General features: G+C 43.9%; 1 protein-coding gene across 1 annotated transcript in view; it reads right to left on the bottom strand.

Moving 5' to 3' along the window:
* The window catches only part of Gan (gigaxonin), a 62,367-nt gene extending 38,095 nt beyond the window's left edge, over positions 1-24,272 (bottom strand). The window contains exon 1 of the mRNA XM_046435184.2: positions 24,053-24,272. Within this exon, the coding sequence (XP_046291140.1) occupies positions 24,053-24,219 (167 nt within the window). The 5' untranslated portion in view covers positions 24,220-24,272. The remainder of the gene's footprint in view (positions 1-24,052) is intronic.
* Positions 24,273-25,806: the final 1,534 nt, after the last annotated feature.

Genomic DNA, 25,806 nt, shown 5'->3' with positions numbered 1-25,806 from the left:
ATGAAAAAAAATTCAGTCAATTCCTAGTTAAGAGAGAAAACAGAATGTGGTAAGAATAACACCTAAGTCACTAACACTTGGCTTCACAGGCACTGTACCATCTTGATGACACAGGCATGTCTTTTTGGTGAGTTTCTCTTAGGATGTCACTATCTATACTTGTGGCTGTGCTGGTTATCAATGTATTGCTTCTTGGCTCTAAATTCATTCACCCTTTTAGATCACTTGGTGAAAAAGGGTCTGGGCCTTTTAAATCATTTTCCTTGGTCAACTGGCACAATATTAATTTCTTTATAAGAGAGCACAGGAAACACCACAGGAGGAAAGGGTTTGCTTCCTGGTTCTGGCTCCCTCTGTGTGGGCCTCTCTCCTCTGTGGGTCCAGGTTTCTGCAGCGGGCAGCTGCCAGCAGTACTTTGCGGTTCCCTGGCACCTCCTTAAGGCACCTCCCCCTGAAGCTTTCTCACTTACCTTAGAGGACAGAATTACAGCAAGTTCTACCAGTGTGGCTTTTCTGCCATTCCATGAGCCAGGGGTATGTCTTGACTAGGTTGTTCAGCCCTGAGAGTGTACTTGCCCTGTTATTCCTACACTTGTAGAATTTTCTTTACTTCTTAGTAACCAACCAACCCCCATTACTCCAATCTCCTGCTGTTAAATGACTCTTATTGAGTCCAACTAAAAAATTAAAACAACAACAACAACAACAAAAAAGGCGCTCTGGTAGGGGAGTTTCAACATGGAATTTGCATTTTTCTTATTTAGTATAGTCCAGTTCAAATAAAAGCTGGTCGCATCTGTACGTGCAATACAGATAGCAACTGGACAGGGGAAACTAGGCCACCAGGGAAAAGGGTCACTGGGATACCTGTCATTGTTTCCCTTTCTATTTTTGACTCACGTGACCAGAGTTTTAAAAAGATGATTACTTGGTCATGTTCTTACAATGAGAGAGGAATCCTTTTAAAGAGTGCAGTTTTCACTGAATAGGTTAGAGAATACAGAAGGTGGCAAAGAGGACAAAGGAAGGCTAGTTTAAATATGAGCACGACCCTTTCAGGCTTCTGATTACGATAGTTTCCAAAGCCTGTCAAAAGATGAATTGTACAAAGTCTTCCCACATTTGAAGGTTAAGGGAGAAAACTAACTATGGTTGAGACTTGCCTGCATCAAACTTTCCTACCATCCTACCTGACCTGACTGACCTCCCCTTGCAACCTGTGAACACCTAACTTCCACCTGCCCTTGGAAGACCAGGTCCCAGACTCTGTAACTAGACACGTTTCCCAGATCCCTCCATCCTCATGCTGTTCTTGTGGCAGGTACAAATCACCTCCCTGCGGACACTTCTCTGGTGCTGCACCCACACCTTTACCATGACACAGCGTGGGACCGTCTCGGTTTGGCCTGAGGTGAAGTATTCTATGCTATTTCCTTTACTGAACTCCAAGGTCCTTGAGGCTGGAATCCTTTACCACTGTAATCTGCAATGCAGCCCGGCGGCTGAGGAAAATAGACGACACTCAACAATTATTTGTAAAATAAGTTTTTTAACTCTGAGGTGCTGTCACATGCAAGAGTTTTCCTGATGACCTCGGATACAGTGAAGCTAAACAGAACCAGTACTGAGGCAGCACTGCCTAATAATTTAATCTGTCCAGTGCTGAAAGGCCAAGGCCCACATTTGAAGGTTAAGTGAGAAGCAGCACTTCCTTCACTGTAACTCACTGGGGACCTGGTCAAACAAGGTTCTCTGACTGAGAAAGTTGGTGGAGGGCCTCAGTGTCTGCATCTGTGATAAGCTCTCTGGGGATGTGGAAAGATGCCTCTGGTCTCCAGACCACTCTCTGGGCAGCCAGTGTTTAACTGGTGCTTCTCAACTGATCCATGGTATATTATTGTATTTCCAACCCATTCCAGATGGATATTATATAAAATATAATAAAAATTAACTACCAGGAAAATGAAAAAGGCATAAAAAATACAGGCCCCGATAGTTTCTATCAGTAGATTCAACAAATGACTCTGGCAAATTGCTGCCTATAGGAGTTGCCGAACTCTTCCTTTCGATGACTGTACTTATACTCTCCTGCACAGGTGACACACAGCTTGCAGGCCACATGTTGGTAGCCTCAGGGTGGAAGAGCTTCAGTCTGACACAAATAGTGCAAGCTAGAAGAGCTTCAGTCTGTCTCAAACCATGAAAGCTGGAAGACTGGCTTCTAGAAACTTCCAATCTCAATGAAGCCCTCAAACCCGCTGTGCACCAGCCTTACTGCAGTGGCCCAGGAACTTGCCTCAGACCCCTTTTTGCTTTTTCCCCTCCAACCCCCCAGTTTAAATCTCTGTATGCCTTTGGCTCCTACTCCATTCTATTTTGACATTTCTTTCCTTCAATAAACCCCAATATTTTGAATGCCTATCAATTAGCTGTCCCCTTCAATCCCACCCCCCTTTTAATGGTGCTGGAGCTAGAACCCAGGGCTTTGTGCATGTGAGGCAAGCACTCTACCAACTGAGCTGTACCCCCAGCCCCAGCTCTCCCTTTTTTATGTAGCACATAATTCTATCCCTGTCACATGCAACTGAGAATTCAATGAACAATAATATAAAGTAAAGGTTAATAACTGATTGCTTGTTTCTAAAGTTAGCTTATAAATTATATATCAACTGTTCTTTTCTGTCCTCACTGCAGTAAGCTACAGGGTCATAATCAGATTTGTCAAAAGTCACAATATCCTTGGTTTTTATTTAAAAAAAAAAAAAATATATATATATATATATATATATTTATTTTAGTTGTAGTTGGACATAATATCTTTATTTTATTTATTTATTTTTATGTGGTGCTCAGGATCGAACCCAGTGCCTCCCATGTGCTAGGTGAGCGCTCTATTGCTGAGTCCCAACCCCAGCCCTGGTTTTTTATTTTTTCTTTCCACATTTTTTACTGGTGCATCGCAGTCGTACATAATGGTGGGATTGGTTGTTACATATTCATGTGTGCACACAGTGTAGCAATACAATTTGGCCAATATCACTTCCCAGGACTTTCTCCCTCCTTGTTTTTATTATTATGTGATGTTAAGTTACAATTCTCTCATAGAAAATGCAGCAGTCAAGAGATCTGAGATGTTTTCCATCCAATTGGGCCATGACATCCAGTCAGGCAGAGCCACGTGGTGTTACTGCATAGACTCCTCTCTCAGACTGGGCCTCGCGAGTCCTCTGGGGCTAAGCCTGGCCAAGCCAACCAGTCACAGAGGAGCCACACAACCCTCTTGCAATCAGAGTCCAAGTTTATTTTCATCTAATCACCTATCTTTTGGCCAAGCATTTAAAATTTTGTTTTATTAAAGTTGAGCAAAGAGTGAAACAAAATCAAATTTGCTTTTTCTTAACAACACTGAAAAATAAAAGGTGTGGTAGAAAAAAGTTGGTAGCAAGTAACTAATAAAGAAGTTGGGGGCTGGGGCTGTGCTCAGTGGTAAAGTGTGGTTGCCTTACATGGGTGAGGCACTGGGTTCAATCCTCTGCACCACATAAAAATAAATAAAGATACTGTGTGTTTCATCTACAACTGAAAAAAAAAAAAAGAAGTTGGGTTGGTACAATCATGCACACCTGTAATTGTAGATTTGAGAGGCTGAGGCAGGAGATCACAAATTCAAGGCCAGCCTTAGCAACTGAGTGTGACCCTATCTCAAAAATTTAAAAAAATAAATAAATAAAAAGGGCTGAGGATGTATGTAGCTCAGTGGTAGACTGGCCCTGGGTTCAACTCTCTGGGCTGCAAAACAACAAAAAGTTAATATTAGTTTTGGGTGCTGGGGATTAAATCAGGGCCTCTCTTGGGCTAAGTATACATTCTACCGCTGAGCTACACTCACAGCCAAGAAGTTGGTATGATCCAAAGTTTGATATTCATGAAAGGAGTCTACAACTTTTAAATAATTGTGGTAGAGACAAAGGAACCTGTTGGGTACACCGGGTCTCTTCTTAGAAGCTTTGAAACTGCTGAGGAAGTTCGATATGTCTAAATGCCACAGTGGCAGTCCAGGTAATCAGGCCCAGTTCCGTCTCTCAAGAATCACTCCAGACCTCACTGCAGGGGATATGATATGACAACAAGAGAGACTAAGCCTAAGCGAGCTCTTCTCTGATGCAAAAGCCTTCTCCAATAAAAGGAAGAACACATACACAGAACATAGGAGAATGTAATGTTCGAGAAGCCAAGACTTAGAGAAATGTGGGGTGATTCATGGGCATTACTCATGATTTAATGATTCATGTCATCTGGAATTGTGCAGCCACCATGACCAGGCTGATATATGAGGACAGTGCCTGGCCAGCCCTCTTATGCCAAACTAGTAATTCATGCTTTTTTGGGAAACTGGTTTTGTAGATAATCCCCCACTTCTCTTTTGCCTCCACAACCTTTCAAAAACCACATCAAAAATGGATCTTTAGGGTAGAGGATTTTCAGGGCAGTGAAGCCTCTCAATGTGATACAGGAGCGGTGAAAACAAGTCTTCACACATCTGTTCAAACCCACAGAGTGCACACCGGTGGGAAGGAACCCTGATGTAAACCAGGTGTCAGTGCAGGTTTATCAATGGTAATAATTGGCTACTCTGGTGGGGGTTGGTGATAATTGGGGGGGGGATATGCACAAATGGGGTCAGGTTCAGGGGATATCTCTATGCCTTCTTCTCAATAATTATTATTGTTACAGTGCCAGGAATCCAACCCAGAGCCTCATGCCAAGCAGGAATCTACCACTAAGCCACATCCCCCTCTGCCTTCCTCTCACTTCTGCTGGGAACCCAAAACTGCTCTAAAAAATAAAATCTTAAAAAAAATTAATAAAGTCTACTTTTTTTTTTTTGGTAATGGGGATTAAACTCAGGGGCACTCAGGTACTGAGCCACATCCCCAGTTCTATTTTGCATTTTACTTAGAGATAGGGTCTCACTGAGTTACTTAGTGCCTCGCTATTGCTGGCTTTGAACTTGTGATCCTCCTGACTCGGCCTCCAGAGCTGCTGGGATTACAGGTGGGATTACAGGTGTACGCCACCATGGCTGGCATAAAGTCTATTTTAAGGGATGTTTTTGAGCTCTATTCAAGTTAACTCAATTTACAATTATCTTTCCATCAACAGAGAGCATCTTCTCATGAAGGCCTCTGGTATACACATGAGGGTGGGAAAACAGGGACTGGTCTATGTCACAGTCCTGCCACCCAAGAGTCCCATCAACATAGGAGGACAGTATTCATAGATGTCTGAGACGTGACTGGAGGTCTCCAAGAAAAGCCCAAGGAAGTCCCTTGGCAAGTGGTGGACATGAGCAGGGTCCAGAGACCCATGGTAAGCTCCCCTCCCAGCACGGCCAGCTGCGGGTCCTCGGGTCCTCGGGTCCTCCTGTGGCAGGCCAAGTGAGTACTGAGGGCAGAAGCAACAGGACTGTGGAGGGCCATTGCTGGTGGGGAGCCGCCCTCAGCCTCCCTGGGCAGCGGGAGCACCGCAGGATGAGGAGGAGGTGGTCCGCCAGTGGAGGTGCAGTGCGTTTCCTGTCCTTCACAGTCTCCTGATTTCCTCCATGAATGCTCTCCTTTTACCTGGAGAGATCAAAATTTTTTTCCCTCACGTAGATCCTGAAATGAATTTTAAGAGCAGTTCCCCTACTCCACTTCCCAGAACCTTCTAGAGAAGCTTTATAGACAAGCAGATTCATGGGTCCCATCCCAGGCCAGCTAGGTCAGGTCCATGGCTGTGTATGTGTGAAAAACTCGTGGCTTATCCTGACACGCTCCAGGCCTGACATGCCCTCCACACTCCTCCCACATGCTCAGGTCCTAAGTTTTGCTCCAATGACATCTCCAGAGCTGCTGGACACCCACCGTCTATCAATTCCTCTCCCTCCTCGGCTTTATGTTGCTTCACAGAATTTATAACACCACCACTAATAAACGTTACTTGTTTAATGTCAACATCATGAAAACAGACTGCTCTGCTTCCTGCTGTCTCTCTCTACCTAATAAAATGCCTGGGATTTGATATATTTGTTGGCTTGATAACGAGCACAATGCCAGGTGAGGAAACAATGGATTGTAACCCTGTGGTGTCAGAGACTGATTTCATGTGGCCTTGCAATCAAACGACCGCACCTGTCAGAAACACCTCACCGACTGAGCTCTCCCACACCAGCTGGCTTGCGCTGTCCCTGCCCGTGGCCCAGGTGTGCTGCAGTCAACAGTGCAAGCACTTAGACCCCACATATTCCAAGCAGCCCAACGATCCACAGTGCAGGGATCTGTCCTCAGACGGAGGCCCCTGTGGAACTGGACTCCAAGGCTGGATATAGGAGGAGGCCCTCTGCTCCTGAGAAAGCCCAGCTGCAGCCCATCTCAGGTGCTCCACTGCTCCCCACTTACTAGCACTGCCTGGGAACACCCAGGCACGATGCAGTGGAAAAACACAGGGCCTAGGAAAGATGTCAGGAAACCAAGGGTGTGCTACTGTCCAGCTGGCATCCTGCCAGCCAACAGCAAAGCAAAGTTGAAGCAGGTCCCTTTGCACTAGAGGATCAGAGACAACCTGTGCCTTCCCATCCCCTGATGGCCTCTTTTCCCCAACTACATGACACACGAGGAGGCACCAGAATGCTGTCCATTTTCCTCCTGACAGCACATCTGCCATTCTGAAGATGAAACTTAGCATTGTGTATCTGGCTCTGCTCTGAGTTGGCTGTCAATTACTTTAACATCCAGAAGAAACACGAAAAGAGCAATTGTGTGTCTGAGAGTCATGTGATGTGAATGAAGAAGAAATCTATCTTAAGGAAGAACATGTTTTTTGAAAAGAACATGGAAAGAGAATTATAACTTTACAGGAGGATAGCTCAAGGAAACTTGTGCAGAGTATACCTGCAGAAACCACAGGGAAGCGGGTCTGCACAACTACAAGACACAGTGATACCAGGTAGAAGCAGCTATCCTCATAGGAAAAGATATAAAGTGTCACTAACCACTGCAAACTGCGTGGGGGGACACACACCTTTGTTTTGTACAACTAGCCCCTTAAAGGTGCCAGGCACGATAGTTATCAGGAATGAATTTAGAAACCTGATCCCAACTTAATCAACCTTCATGAACTGACTAATGAGTGCTTCTAATCATAAACTTATTGCCAACAAAATAAAACGCTACAAATCATTACATCAGGGGTTTGGGTTTTAATCCACTCAGTGTGACATCTCCAGCATTATGTCCCATAAATCCTTTTTCCTCGGCTTCCTCAAGGCTATCCCCCACTCCCCCCCCCCCGGGGGGGGTCCACATCTAGTAAATGGTACTGTTTTCCTCTCAGCTGTCTAAGTCTAAAATTTTGGAGACCAACTATTAAGGACTGGAGGAAAGAATGAGTTACAAAATCTTAGGGGATATTAAAACTAGTGAGACAAAATTGAGGAGGAATGCCGTGCTCAACGTGATCTCAAAGCAGCACTCCACAAATCCCTGTTCATTATAAAGAAGAAACAGGGTGCTAGCCAAAGGGACTGCAGTATCACCAGTGTCAGGACACCACTATCCTTATGTGCCCTGGACCGAATGCACCAAGGAGGTCACAATCTCACTTATGGGCATGTGTTCTTGTCAACAGTGCACAACCTCAACCTCCTCGTAAAAAATTAGCAAACTCAAGTAAAGGGACGGTCTATAAAACAATTGATCAGTACTCATTAAAAATTGTCAAAATGATGGAAAAAAGACCAATAGATTAAAAGAAGGGGGTCAGAGGTAGGAAAGACAGGAAAGTGGGTAGTACTGGGGACTGAAATGAAGAGACCTGATATAGCATTTATAAATATGTTCAAATGAACCCCACTATTACGGATAACTATAATGCACTAAAATAACAAAAAATACTTGTTTTAAAATTTAAAAATCAGTAAAAAGTGCCAAAGTCATGAAAAATCAGGAAACACTGAGGAGCCTCCAGGGATTGGTGAGGCCAAGGAGTTGTGACAACAGGGGACAAGAGTCACAAGAGACTGCCCAGAGGGGGCACCTGGAACAGGCACTGCAGGGGTTTTCTAGGGATCTGAGGAGAGGAGGCACGCCAGGAGGGGGTCAGCCGGGGGCATTCGGTGTTCTGGAAGAGAGGGTGCAGGCTAGAAAGTGCAGAGGGTGGATGGCTGTACTCGGGCAGAAGTCAGCTCCAGGGACCTGGGCAACTTGCAAAAGGGTCTGGACTTCACCTTGAGAGACAGAACTGCTCCTGGTGGTGGTGTTTTCTTTTCAACTGTTCTGAAGTAATTTTAGACTTAAAAAAAAAAAAAAAAAAACCTGTACAGTTACTCTAGTTCATTCATTCAGCAATTATCAAAACAAAGAAATTAATACTGGAGCACTATTTCAGCTAAATTACAGAATTTATTCAAATAACAGTTTTTTTTTTTTTTTTTTTCTGGTCTTTGCTCTGCTCTGGATATAAACTAGGGTTCCAAACTTTGTTTAGTTGCTACCTCTGACCTGTGACATCTCTTCAGCTCTCCCCTGTCTTTCACGACCCCAATACTTCGCTGAGTACGGGTGGGCTAATCTTATGACATCCCTTCACTTGGGTCTCGCAAGTTTCTCATGGTCACTGAGGACAGGCATTTGAACAGGAGGGTTAAAGCGTGCCTCACTACTAGTGACACAACTTGGCCTCTTGATTACAATGGTTCTGCTGTGTTTCTCCATGGTTATCATTTTTCCTTTTCTTATTAATAAATATATTGGAGGAGACCATTTGAGAACAGACAAATACCACTTTCACTGGAACTCACCCACTGATCTTAGCATCCACTGGTGGATCTGCCTGCAACAATTATCACTGTGGTGTTTTCAATGACAATCTTGTCTTCCTATCCCCACCACCCTGTCTGAGACCATCAAACTAGCACATTTCCTGCCTCAGTCTCCCACGTAGCTGGGATTATAGGCACATGCCACCATGCCTAGCTTCAGTGTTGATTTCCTATTCTGGTTTCTTCTATGTATATTCACTGAAATTCTTGTGTAAGAAAGGTCGGACTCCTCTCTTCCATTTATTAATCAATTTATCCATTCATTCATTTATTCATCCACAGACACATGGATGTTTACTTTATTCTATGGCTATCCTCCAGTATCACTGTTACTTTATCTTTTTTGCTCAAATTACTGCAGCTTTCCTTGGAGTTCTTTCAGGTTGGCTCTTGGGTCCTTTCAAAAGTCTCTGTCTTCTTTGTGCCCCTCTTTACTTTCTGGCACAAGATGCTTCAGGCTCAGGGTGTATTTTTCCTGCCCTGGCAATGAACCAACCAGGTCTCCAAAGACACTGAAGTCTTAAGTACTATCTGATTACATTCTGGAAGCCTTCCTTTGGTGGCAGTTCAGAGTGGGAGACTGATGGGTACTATGCCTGGAAGCAGACAGGCCACTAAGAGCCCCTGTCACAACCCAGAGCTAGTGAAAGCTGGAACTGAGCAGAGGCAAGGGAGACAGACTCCAGAGATTTGAGAGAGAGAAATGAGAGGTCTTGGCATCAGCTCAATGCTGAGGAATATGGGGGAGGCAGCATCTCTGATGATTCTCAAGCTTCCCCTGGGGAGTCTGGTAGCTAGTAAGCAGCACAGGAATGAAGGACAACCTACCTGGGGGGTGAGGAAGTTGGCCCATGTGGGCTTAAGGTGGCCACACAGCAGTGAGGCCAGGGGAGCCAGCATGTTCAGTGTAGATGAGATTGCCATGGAGAGAGGGAATGGTGAGGTCAAAACCCAGTGACTATCAAGGTATAGAGACAGACGAGAAGAGAGCCAGAAAGCAGACTACAGGGGAAATGGGACAAAAGATGCCACAGAAGCCTGGAGAGTGTGGAGAAGATGCTCCACAGTGATAAATAAGTAGGCAGGTCAAATAAGATAAACACCTAAAAGTTTTCACTTGATTTGGCAATTATATTGACACTTTTTAAAAGAACAGCTTTAATGGAGTCATGAGACAGAACCTAATTGCAGAGTGAAGACAGACAGGAGATGAGACTGTCATCAAGTGGATGATTCTTTCAAAAATCCTGGTTGCAAAATCAGGGAAAGTGTGGCACCTGCTAGAAGAGAATGTGGTCTCTTTGCTTTTGAGGGATTCACCCATTCAACACTTGCAACCTCTCCTCTGAGGCGGGCACTGGAAAAGAAGGAAGCATTCTTTCATAAGAGGGAGGAGGAGCCAGGAGAGTAAGGAGAAGGAAAACACACAACAGGAGAAGAGAAGAAAGACAGTGGGCATTCAGTCCAGATTGTCAATCTTTGCTCGATAAAAGAATGACAGGTAAATAATCATGACATTACATTCAAACAGCATGTGGCATTCAGATTAAAAGTGTATACATCCAAATTTTAAATTCTAATACTGCAAGTGAAAGATTAACAAATTACAACTTGCTGACCATTTTTATATGGCTTTTAGATCGTTTAGCTAGAACAAGAAAAGTATGTGACAGAGTTTGCATGTCACTTGCAAAGCCTAAAATATTTCTCTTTACAGAGAAAACTTGCCAGTCCCTACTCTGGGTAGTAAATGCACTTCATTTCAAAATACAGTCCAACAGATATGCAAAATAACAATTTTGAGAAATCATTTCTAAAAGTCAAAAAGTAACGGCAACAGATCTTTAAAAAAGAAAATCAAACACACACTGCCTAGGACTCTATATGATGATACAGTCTTTCCGGACAGTGATCTGGTTCCATGTAGGAGGAATAACAATCTGTTCTACCGTCTGACCTGGGATATAGCCCTCAAGCTAGGTCTACTCACAAAATACAAAGAAAAAGGAAGTGAATTTTTTTCTTTATTTGTTTATAAAGTCACTTTTCAATAGGAAAAAAGAACTAGAAATTAAAACATCAAACAGGAGAATGATGAAGCAAATTACATGGAACAGCAATATGATGTAATAACAAATAGCTATTAATAATGATGCTTATGGGCATTTACGTTGAGAAATAAGAGAGGGATGAAATGACTTCAGGTGAAAAGCTGAACCACAAAAAATGTGCATGCGTGGGTTACAACTATAATGCACTTAATATGCTGTTCAGAACCAGAAATTAACTTAGAGTGCCATAAATAATTCAACTCTCATGTGATTTCCATATTTCTGTATATAAAATAGATTTAAAAAATTTGTATCTAGCTTTTGTAATTTCAAAAGTAAAGAAGTCAATACAATTTACCTCAAGAGAGAAGGTTTGACAACACATGTTCAAATATTAAGATAAATTCAAAGACAGAATCATGATACAGCAACTTGAGAAGCAAAAAAATTCTTCTAGAGTGAAACAAGCCTGGTTCCTTGTTCTGGTCACACCCTGACCTTTTGAAAATACACATAAAAGACAGACACTCATGCCACAACCTGTCAAACAGTTCCAGATTTTCTACTAAGGAATTATTTTCCAGATGCTATTTAAGAGAGGCTGCTCTGGGGCCTTGAGACTCCATGCAGAAGGTCACCTCGAGAGGAAGCCCCTTAGCTTCTGGGGCCACTGCTGCAGGTTCTCCCTCCCTCACTGGAAGCCGGCTTTCTGGTTCTTTTGTGCTGAGCATACAAGTGGCACTAAGCACTGCAGAAATACGTTTCAGCAACAGGTCCTAGCTCTGCTCACTTTCCAATTTTTCTCTCCCAGTAGAAGGAGAGGGAGGGTTTATGACTTTTCAAATACAGTGGGCCTCCTGAAGAAATCCCAAGGGCTAGTGTTCCATAAATCCATCGCAGTCTTTGTGTCCATTCTTTCCAAGTAGTTCAAACCAAAGCACCAAGTGAATGTTAATCTGTTTCTCTTTTTTGAAAAGGAGAGTGGGGAGAAGGAGACAGAAGAACTAAAGCTTCCCTCACCCTCCGTCACCCTCTGCCAGGCTCCCTCCAGTAAACGAGGGGCAGCTTCGGGATCAGCTTCCATTCAGCACTTTCCACTCCACCTCCAAAATGCCTTTTTTGCTCTGGCACCTCCTTAATTTATAATCCCCTGCTATAAACTTCTCCAAACAGCTTGAAGCTGCAAGGGCCTTCCAACACGCTGTCAGGGGAATGAACGTTTCTCAGCCACTTCTTTAGTCATGCTGGAACAAAAGCTCTGCTGAAGCCACTATTTCTGAATAGAGAATTTGGTCTCTTCTTCTCCCAGGTTTCTTGGCATCAGAAATGGACTTTGTTGGAACTGTGCCATCTAAAAGAGTACAAAATCAGGGCTCTCTTACAGGTTAAACTCTACTGTAAAATGATGACTTTGTCCCTCTGCCCTGAGCCCCCATATATATTTAGCCGTTAGGGCAAAAAGTTTAATCTCATTTGGAAGATCAGTCCTTAAAGTCTGTAGTCAACTCCACTCTCTTATGCAGGGAAGTTCAATTTATGGTTTTGGTGCCCTTGGACCTGGAGCTTCGAGATGATGGGCTCTGAAAACACCCAGCCCACTCATCTGTTTCATTTCTCCCACTAGATAAAGGATCAATTGGACGTCATGCTAACAGTGCACACCACACATACAGGAATCTGTAGGAGGGAGGACTACTTGGCAAAATTGGGAAAATGTTACGGAGAGAGATATTGAATTACATCTTGAATGATGACTGCATTAGCTTTTCATAGCTGTGACAAAATACCTGAGAAAAACAACTTAAAGGAGGGGAAATTTATTTTGACTTACAGTTTCAGAGGTTTTAGTCCATTGTCAGCTGGCTCCATTGTTCCTGGGCTGTGGTGAGGTAGTACATCACAGCAGAAGGGCATGGTTGAGCAAAGCTGCTCACTTTAGGCCAGCCAGGAAGCACAGAGAAACAGAGGAAGGGGCCAGACACAAGATATAGTCCCTAAGAGCATGTTCCCAAGGACTTACTCCTTCCAACTGGGTTCCACGTCCTATATAGTTTCCACCTAATCCCAATGGTCCAATCCAGCTATAAATTCCTCAATTGACGAATCCATTGATAAGGTCAGAGCACTCATGATCTAGTCACTTCCCCAAAGCTCCACCTCTGGACAGTGCTGCATTGACAAGAAGCCTTCAACATGTGAGCATTTGGGGGACAGTCCAGATCCAAATTACCACAGTGAACATGAACTTAGCTGCCAGAAAGCAGTAGGAAATCAAGAACAGCACAGACAAGACACATGTGCAAGAAAGGAACACACACATATGTGTAGAAGTGAAACACTTTGTCGAGCTGTCAAGTGCCAAAGAGCACAATTAAAGTGTTCACACATCAGTGTTACTGCAGATTCAACAACTATAAGACTGCTACCTTCCATTCTTTCCTACACAGCCCAGCTCAACACCTGTGTCTCTATTTTTTTCTTCATCCTTGGTTCCTACGCCCAATTAGTAACCAGTCCGTTTCTTCTCTAATTCCTGCTATTGGCCAGACTCTGGTACCTAGGACATCACCATGATGCAATAACCTGAATCATTCCAGCAACTCCAGCTGCATCCCCTCCCAGTACTCTCAATACACAATATACAATATAAAGGATCAATGGACGTCATGCTAACAGTGCACACCACGCATACAGGCATCTGTAGGAGGGAGGGACTACTTGGCAAAATTGGGAAAATGTTATGGAGAGAGGAAGTCGGCAATGAGCCCGGGAGCGACCCTTATCTTTCCTTTTCTTTGTTAATAATTCCTAGTGCCAAACATCTCCATTCTGCTCACTTTGCTCCAGCCCCACTACCCAGCCTAGTCCCCAGCGTCCTACTTCCTGTCTGACAGTGGCAGCCAGCCTGTAAAGGCCTGCTTCCACTCTTGACTTTTATAATCCATTTTCCATGCTGCAGCCCGAGTGTTGAACGTTGTGATGTTTAACACTGCCCGTAACTCTCAAAATCAAACCTTGTCCATCTCAGACTAAACCACATCACAAAATTGTCTTTTTGTTCCTTCATCCTCCCTCCCTCACCAGCTCCCCAAGCTCACTCAGCTGCTCAAGGATATATTATAGGGAACATTTTAGCTTCTTTGGAAGTAGTATAAATGCCACCTGCCTCAGGGACCACAGGCCCTGAATGCCACTCTGATCCCCTGAAGAGTCCTGCCTGTTGGTCCCTCTCTCAGGACTCGCAGGTGTCCTGCTCCCCTGCTCTGCTCCTGCAGAAGCTGCCTCCTCCACCAGATCTGTTTCAAAGGTGCTTGCTCAGAGCAGGCTCCCTGCACCCAGTCAGTCCACAGGCAGCTCCTCCCCACCGTGTGTTTCCTTTAGAGTGTTCCCATCTGTCTGTAATTAGACTTCTTTATTGTGGCCTCCCCACCAGACTCCTCGGCTGCAAGAACCCTGTCTAGCTCATGGCAGTGCCACATGTAAACATTCAAGAAAGGTTTCGTGAGTGAATGAGCACGTCTGAGAACCTCAGTCGAGAGTCAATGGTCTCTACTTAAGACAGTGGTGTCTGGGAATGCGGCTCACCAGGGCTGCTAACATGGTAGTGACAGGGAGCCAGGGCAGTCAACTTTTACAGCAGACTTCAGAAGTGCAGAAAATAAAGCAAACCTACTCTTTCCTCACTCTTGAAATCCTGACACTATCCTATTACACTAGTATATGCAACATTGCAACATTAAGTGAATATCAAAAATAATTTAAAAACCTTTAGTTCTTTGTCTATTTCCCTTACTAGCTCCACAGAGGTAGAAAAATAAATAAGCTGCTGAGTTAGGGTTTCCATATTACTGGTTCTTACACTGTGATTCGCTCAACTGGCAAGTGGCGCACAAGGAAATGAGCTTTGAGGGGCACACTACTGGGTACACCACTGAAATGTAGGCACCAGGTGGGCAGTGCCTTTGCTAGTTGTCCACCACCTACCAGTTGCTGCGGTTTCCTGAGTTACCACCTGTGTTTCTGGTGAATGAATGCAATTAACCTGTATAAACCCCCTGAACAATCAACACTAATTACATATGAGGTCCCTTTACTATAAAATGTATCTATGATGAAATAATACACAGTACATTTCAGTAACGTTGGACAACGTTAATTCTTGAAACATAATCTATTATTGGGTTAAGGCAGTGACAATCTTCCTTCCTTCCTTTTTTGCTTTCTCCCCGCCACCCCCACCCTTTTTATTGGGGATTGAACTTAGGGTGCTGCACCACTGAGCTACATCCTTAACCTTTTTATTTTTTGAGACAGGGTCTCAGTTGCCGAGGCTGAACTTGAACTTGTTATCCTCCTGCCTCAGCCTCCCGGGATTACAGGTGCGCAATGCTGTGCCTGGCAGTTATAACATTTCTAAAGAAGGTCCTGACATCTGTGACAGTGGTAAATATCTTCATAAGCCCCTTTCCTATCAATATAAAAGGAAACTGAAGGAAGCCTACCAACTCCTTTTCTCCTGACCCCTCTGCAGGTGATGAGAATGAGTATTTTACTCCTCCCTGCCAAGAACAGGGCCTGTAATTTTTATGCAGGGGACAAACCTAGTAGTTTTGCTTATATAAGACAGTAGCTGTTAAAGAGTCCAGGCAGGACAGCAGACCAATGAACCGCATGCCCAAAGAGAAGCATCTAATCTGATACAGGAAGTATAAAGCCTTACTCCTGGCTCCAAGCAGGACAGGCTGGAAGTCTGTGGGGGACTGGGCTCACCCATTACCAAACAAATGAAGGCGATGCAATCAGATGGTGGGTCCTGCTGGCCTCCAACTCTGTCGCCAAAGTAGGTGGGACTGAGAAGGGCAAAAGCAATTAACAGTGTTCTTTTTAAGGATTCTCAGTGCTTTTCAAAATCCCACAAGTCTTGAATTCCTGGCTTCATTTCTAGTGAACATTCCCTATGTGTTAGAAGAGACTCATACAACCTCATATCCTAAATAGAAGGACTACTTCTATTTAGGAAACTTCAACACGAAGTTTCCTCCAATTCAGGGATTGGTCAACATAAACCATTTAAGTGACAGAGACTGCATAGCCTTTGAGCTCAATAATATTAAACAATTTGCAATTATTCACAGACATAGGCAATTGATTACTGATGAATGCTAATAGGACTATAAAACCATGTTTCACATGGGTCTATTCAGTTGCCATAAAATCACCTCTGTGTGCATGTGAGTGTTTAAAAAAGAAGGATTTATTCAAGTGAGAATAAAAGAGACAGAGCTCCAGCAGGTCAAGAGGTGACCTAAAGGGGTTGCCCTTAAATGGTCATTAGAATTATTTTTAAAAAGAAAAGAAATACTTTGAAGTAGAGAGAACCACAAAATAACTATAAGCAAAATATACATTCAAGTTTTTATATCCATTAGTATGCTAACTCCAAAAAAGAGGAAAAGAAATTTATCTGTCTGTATCTCATCATTTAACAATTGGTTTTAAAAATCATTCTCCCCATTTTTCCATTTATGATGGACACTGCTCTGCACAGCTTTACTGCTTGAAGGCTGTATCTGTTTTATCTAACAAAATATTTTGCCAAGATCTGATTTATCTGAAACATCACATTTTCCTAGCGTCTCTGAAGAGAGGGAAAAGGCAAATTCCTTCATTACTATAGTATATGATAAAGTACTACACAGGCCAACTATTTCTTATCTGAAATGCATGGGACCAGAAGTGTTTTGGGTTTCAGAATCTTTTTTGTTAAACTTTGGAATATTTTCATATACATGAGATATCTTGGAGATGGGACTCAAGTCTGAACACAAAATTCATTTATGTGGGGCTGGGGCTCAGTGGTAGAGCACCTGCCTTGTACGCGTGAGGCACTGGGTTCAATCCTCAGCACCACATAAAAACAAACAAAATAGAGGTATTTTGTCCAACTACAATTAAAAATAAATAAATAAATAAATAAACAAACAAATAAATAAATACTTTAAAAGATTCATTTGTGTTTCATATACACCTTACACAGATAGCCTGAAAGTAATTTTTACACAATATGTTTTACGTGTCTGCATTTTGAGTGTGATCCATCACATGATGTCAAATATGGAATTTTCCACTTCTGGCATTATATTGGTGTAAGAAATTTCAGATTTTGGAGCATTTTAGATTTCTGTATTAGAGATCCTTAACCTGTATATTTATATTTCATATTATTCCCATAATAATTTTGGGACAAGTTAGGGTATTTGCCATTTATTCCCATACAGAAATGGAAGCAGCAAACATCAGATCATTGTTCTATGGCCAACTCACTCTCTGGAAGTATGTTTTAACTCTGCTCTTTCAAGGTCAAGAACTCTGGTCAGGTATTGGAGCATTTAGATGGACATACGACTTTTTCCTCTCCACAGAGCTAGAGTTGTCACCTTTGCCTTTGATTACCTTTCTTCTTTGGACTCATTATGGCTTAGGAGGCAGAGAACCCATGGGAAGCACTCAAATTCAAGGTTGCAACCAGAGCCTGCCACTCTCATACCTCACACCCCCACATCTCCACCCTTAACCCAGAATTCTAACTTACAAATTATTCATTTATATTACAGCTTTAGTATACAAAATGATAGCCTGTGTCCTTCCAAAGGATGATGTAGCTCTCTAAAAGACTTGCTGCACAGGACTCATACCTTAACCACTCCCTATTTGTCCTAATTATGTTTTCTTTATGGATTATAAATTGAATTTTAGGTGCTACTTTGATATCATGAGAGAGATAATTAACACTTTAAACAATGGATAAGGTGGTTTTGTAATCTGGATGCTTAGTCTATATCATCCAAATCTAAATCCTAAGGAACCAGAGTTTCTATGTGGAAAAGCACTACCTGAATCTCTAAACTGGGAAATAAAAATTATCTTAAGAATGAGAAAGTGGGGATGGGATTGTGGCTCAGTGGTAGAGCACTCATGTACCATGCGCAAGGCCTTGGGTTCGATCCTCAGCACCACATAAAAATAAATACACAAAATAAAGGTATTTGTCCAAATACTTCTTTTTTTTTAAAATATTTATTTATTTATTTTTTTAGTTTTCGGCAGACACAACATCTTTGTTTGTATGTGGTGCTGAGGATCGAACCCAGGCCGCACACATGCCAGGCGAGCGTGCTACCGCTTGAGCCACATCCCCAGCCCCTTGTCCAACTACTTCTAAAAAATAAATATTTTTAAAAAAAGAATGAGGAAGGGGACTTACAGGGAAAATACAAACTGTAAGAAGAAGCAGGGCTGGGATTGTGGCTCAGCGGTAGAGCGCTTGCCTAGCATGGCTGGGACCCGGGTTCAATCCTCAGCACCACATAAAAATAAAAAGGCATTGTGTGTGTCCATCTACACCTAAAAAATAAATATTAAAAAAAAAGAAGAAGCAAAAGTCAAAAGGATATAGGTATAAGATGAGGAATAGCATTAGACCACCAGTGTTAACTACAGTTAAATTTTATCACCATTACTCAAAATAAGAATTCTCAGGACCATTCTATAACACATCCAAATATTCCACATCCAAATTCTACAGCATTTCCAAATATTCAACACTTCTCTTTATGTTAAGAGTCACTAGTGTAACAAGGATTTTATTGATTTGTTTCATCATTTGAAACCTTTCAAAAGCCTTTAGAATCAGCACACTCGCTGGCACAGCCTGGTATAAACACAGGCATCTTTATGCTTAAACAAATCCTCTGATCCACACTTAAAGCGCCCACTTGCAAGTGCCTGTTCTCCCCAGAATCCCAGACAAAACCACTTCTTTGATCATATGAAACTGAAAACAGTTTAATATTACATTTGAAAAACTCCATATGAGCAGGGCTTAACCAAACAAAACTGCAAATAGCAGGAGGAAGCTGGGGGAGAGAGAAAGAGAAAGGGAATATCAATTTAAATCATTTAACTATAAGACCTTCAGGACATTTAATCTTTTGAGCATCTGTCAGGGAAGCCTTATAGTAGGTAGATAAAAACAAACAAGGCTTAGATTCATTAAAAGATATGGCTCAACTCATTTCCCATCACCGTAAGAGTTGGACAAGAAAAGGGGAAAGCCAATTTGATTTTAAGAATACTCAGGATCTGGCAAGAGACTCAGACCCTGTAGCTTCTAACTGGATCCCGAGCACCAAGAAACTTGGCAGCCTACAACTGCTACTCAAAATCCTATGCCAATCGTTCAGAAGCTGCTCTAGATAAGGACATCTGCAAACTGAAAGCATACATGGAAGTAAAAAAAAAAAAGCATTATTAAAATATCATAAAGAAAACAGGGCTGGGGATGTGGCTCAAGTGGTAGAGCGCTTGCCTGGCATGCGCGGGGCACTGGGTTTGATCCTCAACACCACATAAAAATAAAGATATTGTGTCTACCAAAAACTAAAAAAAAAAAAAGAAAACAAAATGTTATTAACTGAGCATTTCTTTGAAGTCACTTTGCTGCCCTGCAGACTCTCCTGGCCATCAAGGAACCCTCATGGATATAGCCACCTCAGGGGGATGTACAGCACCAACAAGGAATTAGAGAATCTGAGAGGAGTTGCCGGGTCACTCACATAAATTAATCAAGCAAAGGGAGCTGTGGACTAAGCGATCTCTGAACAGAATAGATGATATAACAGACTTAGTACCCCTGTGATATTAATCCTCAGGACAAATTTCAGCTCCATAAAAAGGATGACAATAATTCCCATGTTACTTAAAACCTGGACCTCCAACAGAGACCACATTAGTGTCCTTAAGTGGTTTCGTCAACATCATCTATGAGTCAAATTTCAGATTTAAATGGCAAAACAGGATCATCAATAATTAGGCCTTGGAACATAAGCAGATGAAGAGCATGAAACAAATGCTTGTTACAACACAGTGTCATGGGCGGGATTCACACAGCAGAACACCCAACCAAGTCCTGGGAAGGGAGATGTTTAAACATCAATACATAATGATAAAGACTTAAAAGAGACCCGCCTCCCTACAATAAATACATATAGAGCAAAACAAAAACAGCATGCAATCTAGGCTTAAAGGGAATTTGTTTTTCACGTAGCAGAATGGACCTCACTTCACAGATAAGGAAACTGGGTCCTAGAGAAACTGTCCAAGATGATCTTTGCTGGTTTTGAGGCCTCATTCCACCTTCAGTAGGCCAGTTTTCTCTCAAAAAATAAGAAGGTGGGGGCGGGAAAGCCACTTGTGTTGTTAGCTGACTCATCAAAGGATCTGAAAATCTTGGGAATCTTTATTTCCTTTACTCTCAAAAACTAAAAGCTAGGGGGTGGGGTTGTGGCTCAGAGGTAGAGCGCTTGCCTAGTATGTGTGAGCCACTAGGTTCAATTCTTAGCACCGCATAAAAATAAAATAAAGGTACTGTGTCCACAATTAAAAATTATATGTTAAAAAAACCCTGAAAGCTAAACAAAATAATATTGCCGAAAGACAGTAGAACGAACCAGACATAACTTTCCTATGTTCATATATGAATACACAACCAGTGGAATTCCACAAAACGTACAATCACAAGAATGGGATCCTAATTAGAATAAGTATACTTCATGTATGTATAATGTGTCAAAATACACTCTATTGTCATATATTTCTAAAAATAACAAATAGGGCTGGGGATGTGGCTCAAGCGGTAGCGCGCTCGCTTGGCATGCGTGTGGCCCAGGTTCAATCCTCGGCACCACATACAAACAAAGATGTTGTGTCCGCCGAAAACTAAAAAAATAAATATTAAAAATTCTGTCTCACTCTCTCTTAAAAAAAATAACAAACAAAAATTAAAAAAAAAATAATACTGCCATAGGTCCCCAGAAAAACCTAACATCTCAAAAGACCAGGAACCTGTACAGAGCCACTCTAGAGTCACTGCAGAAGTACAGAGTGGTTCATTTTTCAATTCTCTCCTCATGCATTGTGCCCCAGGAACCAGGCTCAAAGGAAGGGGTCTGAACTCCACTTGGGCAACAATGGGCTCAGGCCTGGACCAGAGGGGCCCCAGACACTGCAATATTCCAAAGAAAGGGAAATTTCCTATGAGCCCCATGGAGGACTCGGGATTGCTGAGAAAGGAAAGACTAATGGTCAAGGATTGTCATTTATATATGGAGTCAGTTTTGGCTTTCTTTCTTTCTTTTTGTTTTTAAGTCTTGCCAGTCTTAAGAGGCCCACTAAGGTCTACATTTAGTTTTCCCAACAAGTCAAAGGAAAAAAAAAAGTTGCTTCAGTATGACAGAATTGGATTGGCCCTCTGTTGAGCACAGGAATCTATAGATACATGGCTTCTAAACTACACATCTCAGACCTTCAGACCTCTTGTGAGTTACTATGAAGTTCACTAAAGACATTAAACAAAACTCAGGTTTATGAAACTTCAGAGATTATCAGATTTTTAAATATTCAATTCATATGTTAATCATGTCACAGATTTAAATGCTTAAGCTTCAAAAAGAAACAATAAAGACCAACCAGTTCCAAAGCATACAAATTCATTTTGTTTCAGTGTAATTCTCTGTAGTATCATCCATAAAAAATAGATACATTATAAGAGACAAATATCATTGGCATTAAAATTACTAAGCAGTTTGTTTCTAGGTAGCAATAAAGATTATTCAAATTATTTTGAAATAGCCTTGAAATTGATAAAGAACCACAAACATTTTACCACTTCAACAGCCAAATAAAGTAATTCATCTGTTATTGAAGAAAAATATTGACCGATTCATGTTTAAAAAATATCTATTCATGTTAAAAATATCTATCCTACCAGTTACACAAAAGGGTTGAAAAATGATGGGGCAAGGGCTGTAGTCAGTGGCAGAGCACTTGCCTAGCACTTGTGAGGCACTGGGTTCAATCCTTCGCACCACATAAAAATAAACAAATAAAATAAAGGCAGGCTGTCCATCTACAACTGCAAAAAAAAAAAAAAAAAAAAAAAGTTGAAAGAAGAGTTGAAAATTAATGTGAGAGTGCTTGATAGTCACTTAAATTATAACATACTATAAGCTATCAATTACACCGTGAACAACAGTTAAATACAAACAATGTTCTAACTCGATGGTTAAGAGTTAAAGAACAGCCATTATGAACTTGGAGTCTACTCCTAGTTCAGCCATTAAGTACTAGAAACCTCATAAATGCTCGATTAAGTGCCTATTCTCCTACTTAAGAAAGTGACAGAATTGGACCACAGAATATCTTTCCTAACTGGAGGATATCACTACCTCAGTAGACCTGTGTGCAGACCTGGCAAGTGTTCAAAACACTATTATTCACTTTTTCAGAGGTGGCTCAAAGATTGAATGAAAGACATATTTTATCCCTCATTTGTCAGATTACTGAACCAAAGACAAGACTATGCCATCTATCAACTCAGAGTTATGAGTAAAAACAGGAAACAAGGAATGGGTCTTCAAACTCTTGAGTCTGCTTGGCTAACAAGGAAATGGAGCCAAGCCTCTATGCGCAGTGTGCTATGACAGAAAAGCAGGCAGGCTTCAACACATTTACCAAGTCTCTAGGCACTGTTCTTTCTGGGTATGAGGGGCCCAGCAATGAACCAAAGAAAAATCTGGCCTCGCTGGGCTTACACTGTGGTTGAGAAAGATCCACAAAGTAAATGAGTAAAATATAGGGTATATTACAGCAGTAAGTGCTATGGAGACAAGTGAACGGAGATACCACGTATTCCAGGATTTGCAACTTCTTTTAAGCTGACTACCTGCCATTCAAAGAACTACAACAATAACCAATTAAAGTTTTCCTGAGCATTTCCCCAAACAATGACCACTACTGTGGATACAGGGAAGGCCCTGGTCTGATGATTTTGTTACTGACTGTTCTAATCTCTGAATTGCCAGCTATGGGCTGTCTGTCACATTGATGGCCTAAATTCCTTTTAACAAAGACTCTCCCCCAGCCCCTTAAATCTGCTAAGGAAGAGTGCAAATATAATTATAGGAGAAAGCCAGAAATTTCGAGGGCACTTGAACTACTTCTGAGTTAGCACAAACATCTCCTAATGCAAAGGTGAAAATGCAGTTTGTATGCTGAGTTCTGCTGGGATAAAGCACTAAGAATACAGCACGTATCATCTTGCTTTTTCTGACCTGTCAATTCTAGAGGTATTCTCTACCATTAGTCTATATTTAACCAGCTTACTGGGCACTTTCTTCAGCTTTTAGTATTCCCCCTCCCATCATTTACTGAAAGAGCAATCCAGTTTGCAGGAAAGTTGCTAATAGAAAAGATCGCAGCCTCCTGCACGATCTGATACGCTTGTATAAGCACTGTTTTAACCTTTTAATTAAGCTGGTTGGTTGAGCTGGTAAATAAGGTTAAGCTTTGTTTTACTGAAGTTTTAAAACGCACTCTTATTAATCGCTAGAATATCAAGGTTTTGAGTCTGTAAATGATCCTGAGCATTACAAAAGGTCTGGGAAAACTCGCCAACAGCTTCCTCCATCAGAAACACCCAACCCTCCCCTCAAACGGACTTCTCCTGAGGAGGAGGGAAAGTCTCGCCGACCGGCCCGAGGGTCGGCGGCTGCCCGCCGGAGCTTTCCTTCTGCCCACCCCGGCCGGGAGGCGTTTGGGTGGCTCCTCCGCGGGGAGGGCGCTCCCCGTCCGCCCGCGGCGCCGGCCCAGCCCACTGCGCGTCGATCCGGAGGCGAGCGGCCGGCAAACTTCTGCCGGGATCGTGGGCCGGGCCGGGCCGGGCCCGGCGCTGCGGCGGCTCTCCCCGGCGGGCCCCGCCCTGGTCGCGGGCGCAGGTCCGGCCGGGCCGGGGGACCTCCGGGGCCCTCCGGGGCGGAGCGGCCGCCGGGGGGCGGGGGCCGGGGGAGCGCCGAGGGGCCGCGGCCCGGCCGGGGGCAGCTCTGGGGGCGCGGGCCCGGCCGAGGGGGCCACAACGCAGCTGTCCTGGGGCGCGGCGGCCAGGCGGCCGGGCCGGGCGTCTCCGGGAAGGACGCCGCGCTGAAGGCGCCGCCGCGGACCCCGGCGGCCGGGGATGGGGACCGGCGACCCGGGGACACGCCCGCCCCGCCCCGCCCCACCCGCCCGCCGGCCGCGGACCCCTCCTCACCTGATGTACGGGCTGGCCGCCGCCAGGATGTTCTTCTGCACCGGGATCTCCTCCCCGTCGAGGACCAGGTGCGCGTCGCAGAAGCGGGACTCCTCGCGGAAAGAGCTGAGCGCTCGCAGCAGGCGTGCGGCGTGCTGAGGGTCCGACACGGCGCTGCCCTCGGCCATCGCGGCACCCGCTGCTCAGCGGCCGGTCGGGCTCCCGAGGCCGCCGGGCCCGACCCCTCGAGCCGCCCGAGTCCGGCGCGCGCCCCGTCCGCACACCGCGCGCGCGCCCGCCTGGCCCGGCTCTTGGCGCTGCGAGCTGTGGCTGGAACCTCCGGAACGCGCCTGCGCCATCCGCGGCGCCCGGTGCCGGTGCCTTTAAGGAGCCGCGGCGTTGCGTCATCTCTCCGCGACGCCCTCGCGCCCTTCCCTCTTGCTCCCGTCGCCGGAGGCGGCCAATCAGAAGCTGCCTGGCTCCGCCCCGGCCACTGGCGGGCCCGAACTGCACCGGTGCCGGAGAGCTCGGGGCTCTGGACCGTGCCCCGGAGGGCCGGGCTCCTGCGGGCTCTGCGTACTAGCAGTGTGGCCGTGGGTGAGGTGCCCGTCCCCAGCTTCTCCATCTTCTAAATGAAGACGCGGACTCGTGTGAGCGAGGGCGCATTAGGTGCAGAGCGCATCGCGAACCTGGGAAGAGGAGCTCCCCGCTGAGAGCGCCGAGCTCAGGGAGCGGAGCCTGAAAAGCCCGTTTTGGTTGCGGGCCGGGGAGGAGATGGAACAGATGAAGCTGGAGAAATACACGGGATGCCTTAAATTTGGAAGGGCCTACTTGGCTGTGGTAAGGAAGTTGATCTTGATCCGGTAGGTGTTAGGAACTATGGAAGGGCTTTTTGTTTTTGTTTTGGTGTTTTAATAAAGATTCCTAAGCTACCACGTAGAGAATGGGGTGGCGATGGGGGTGCTGAAAGCAGGTAGGTGCTTAGATACTGTGGTGATTGACAAGGGACTGGTGGCCTGGGTGAAAGGGTGTAAGTGGACAATAGTGTATTGCTTTAAAAGAATAAAATTGTGTGGTATAGAAAGTCCAGATACGTTAGTTCTTTTAAAGGAAAAGTGGGAAACACTGAAGAGGTGGGAGATAGGATGGGATCAGATGCTCAACGCAGTGAAGATCAAGACTGTGACAGGAAAACACCTCTGGGTCAGCTCACCCTGCAGGGTGAGCCTCGTACCATCTGAAGTTAACCTGAAGGTTATGGAACGCACATGGGACTATGGAATGTACTTCCCATTTTGTGTAAACATTAGGTACTCAGTAAGCCTCCAAATAATTAGCAGTTTTTATGAGGACCAAGGATCAGAAGACTGGTCAGCAGCATACCTGACAAGGGAGAATGCTGTTTTCAGCTCAGACTTCAGCCAAGGAAAAACCTCCAGTAGAGTCTTAGGTCCTTACTGTGAGCCAGCCAAGTCTTGGAGTCACTGGCAGTAGATATCTGATTTCCTGCGGAAGACTGGGTTGTGGAAAGGATGTTAATAGTGGAAGATTCACACGTTTCCAATTCCTTTTTCAAAGGTAGTTCAGTATTTATGGGTGCAGTGAAAAAAATGTCTAGGATTTGCTTCAAAACAAAGGGATATGGAAAGCAGGTAGGAGTAGAGATGAATCAAAAGTGGCCATGAGTTACTAATTGTTGAAGCCAGGTAATGGGTTGCACTATTCTTTATGTTTCTGTGGGGGTTTTTTTGGGGGGTGGGGGTTACTGAGCATTG

Source organism: Marmota monax, unplaced genomic scaffold, assembly GCF_021218885.2.
Source record: "Marmota monax isolate L192 unplaced genomic scaffold, Marmota_monax_Labrador192_F-V1.1 WCK01_AAM20220418_F8-fsc00024, whole genome shotgun sequence".
Taxonomy (NCBI): Eukaryota; Metazoa; Chordata; class Mammalia; order Rodentia; family Sciuridae; genus Marmota; species Marmota monax.
Note: the sequence above shows the minus strand (reverse complement) of the source record. Positions and strands in the feature narration are given on the sequence as shown.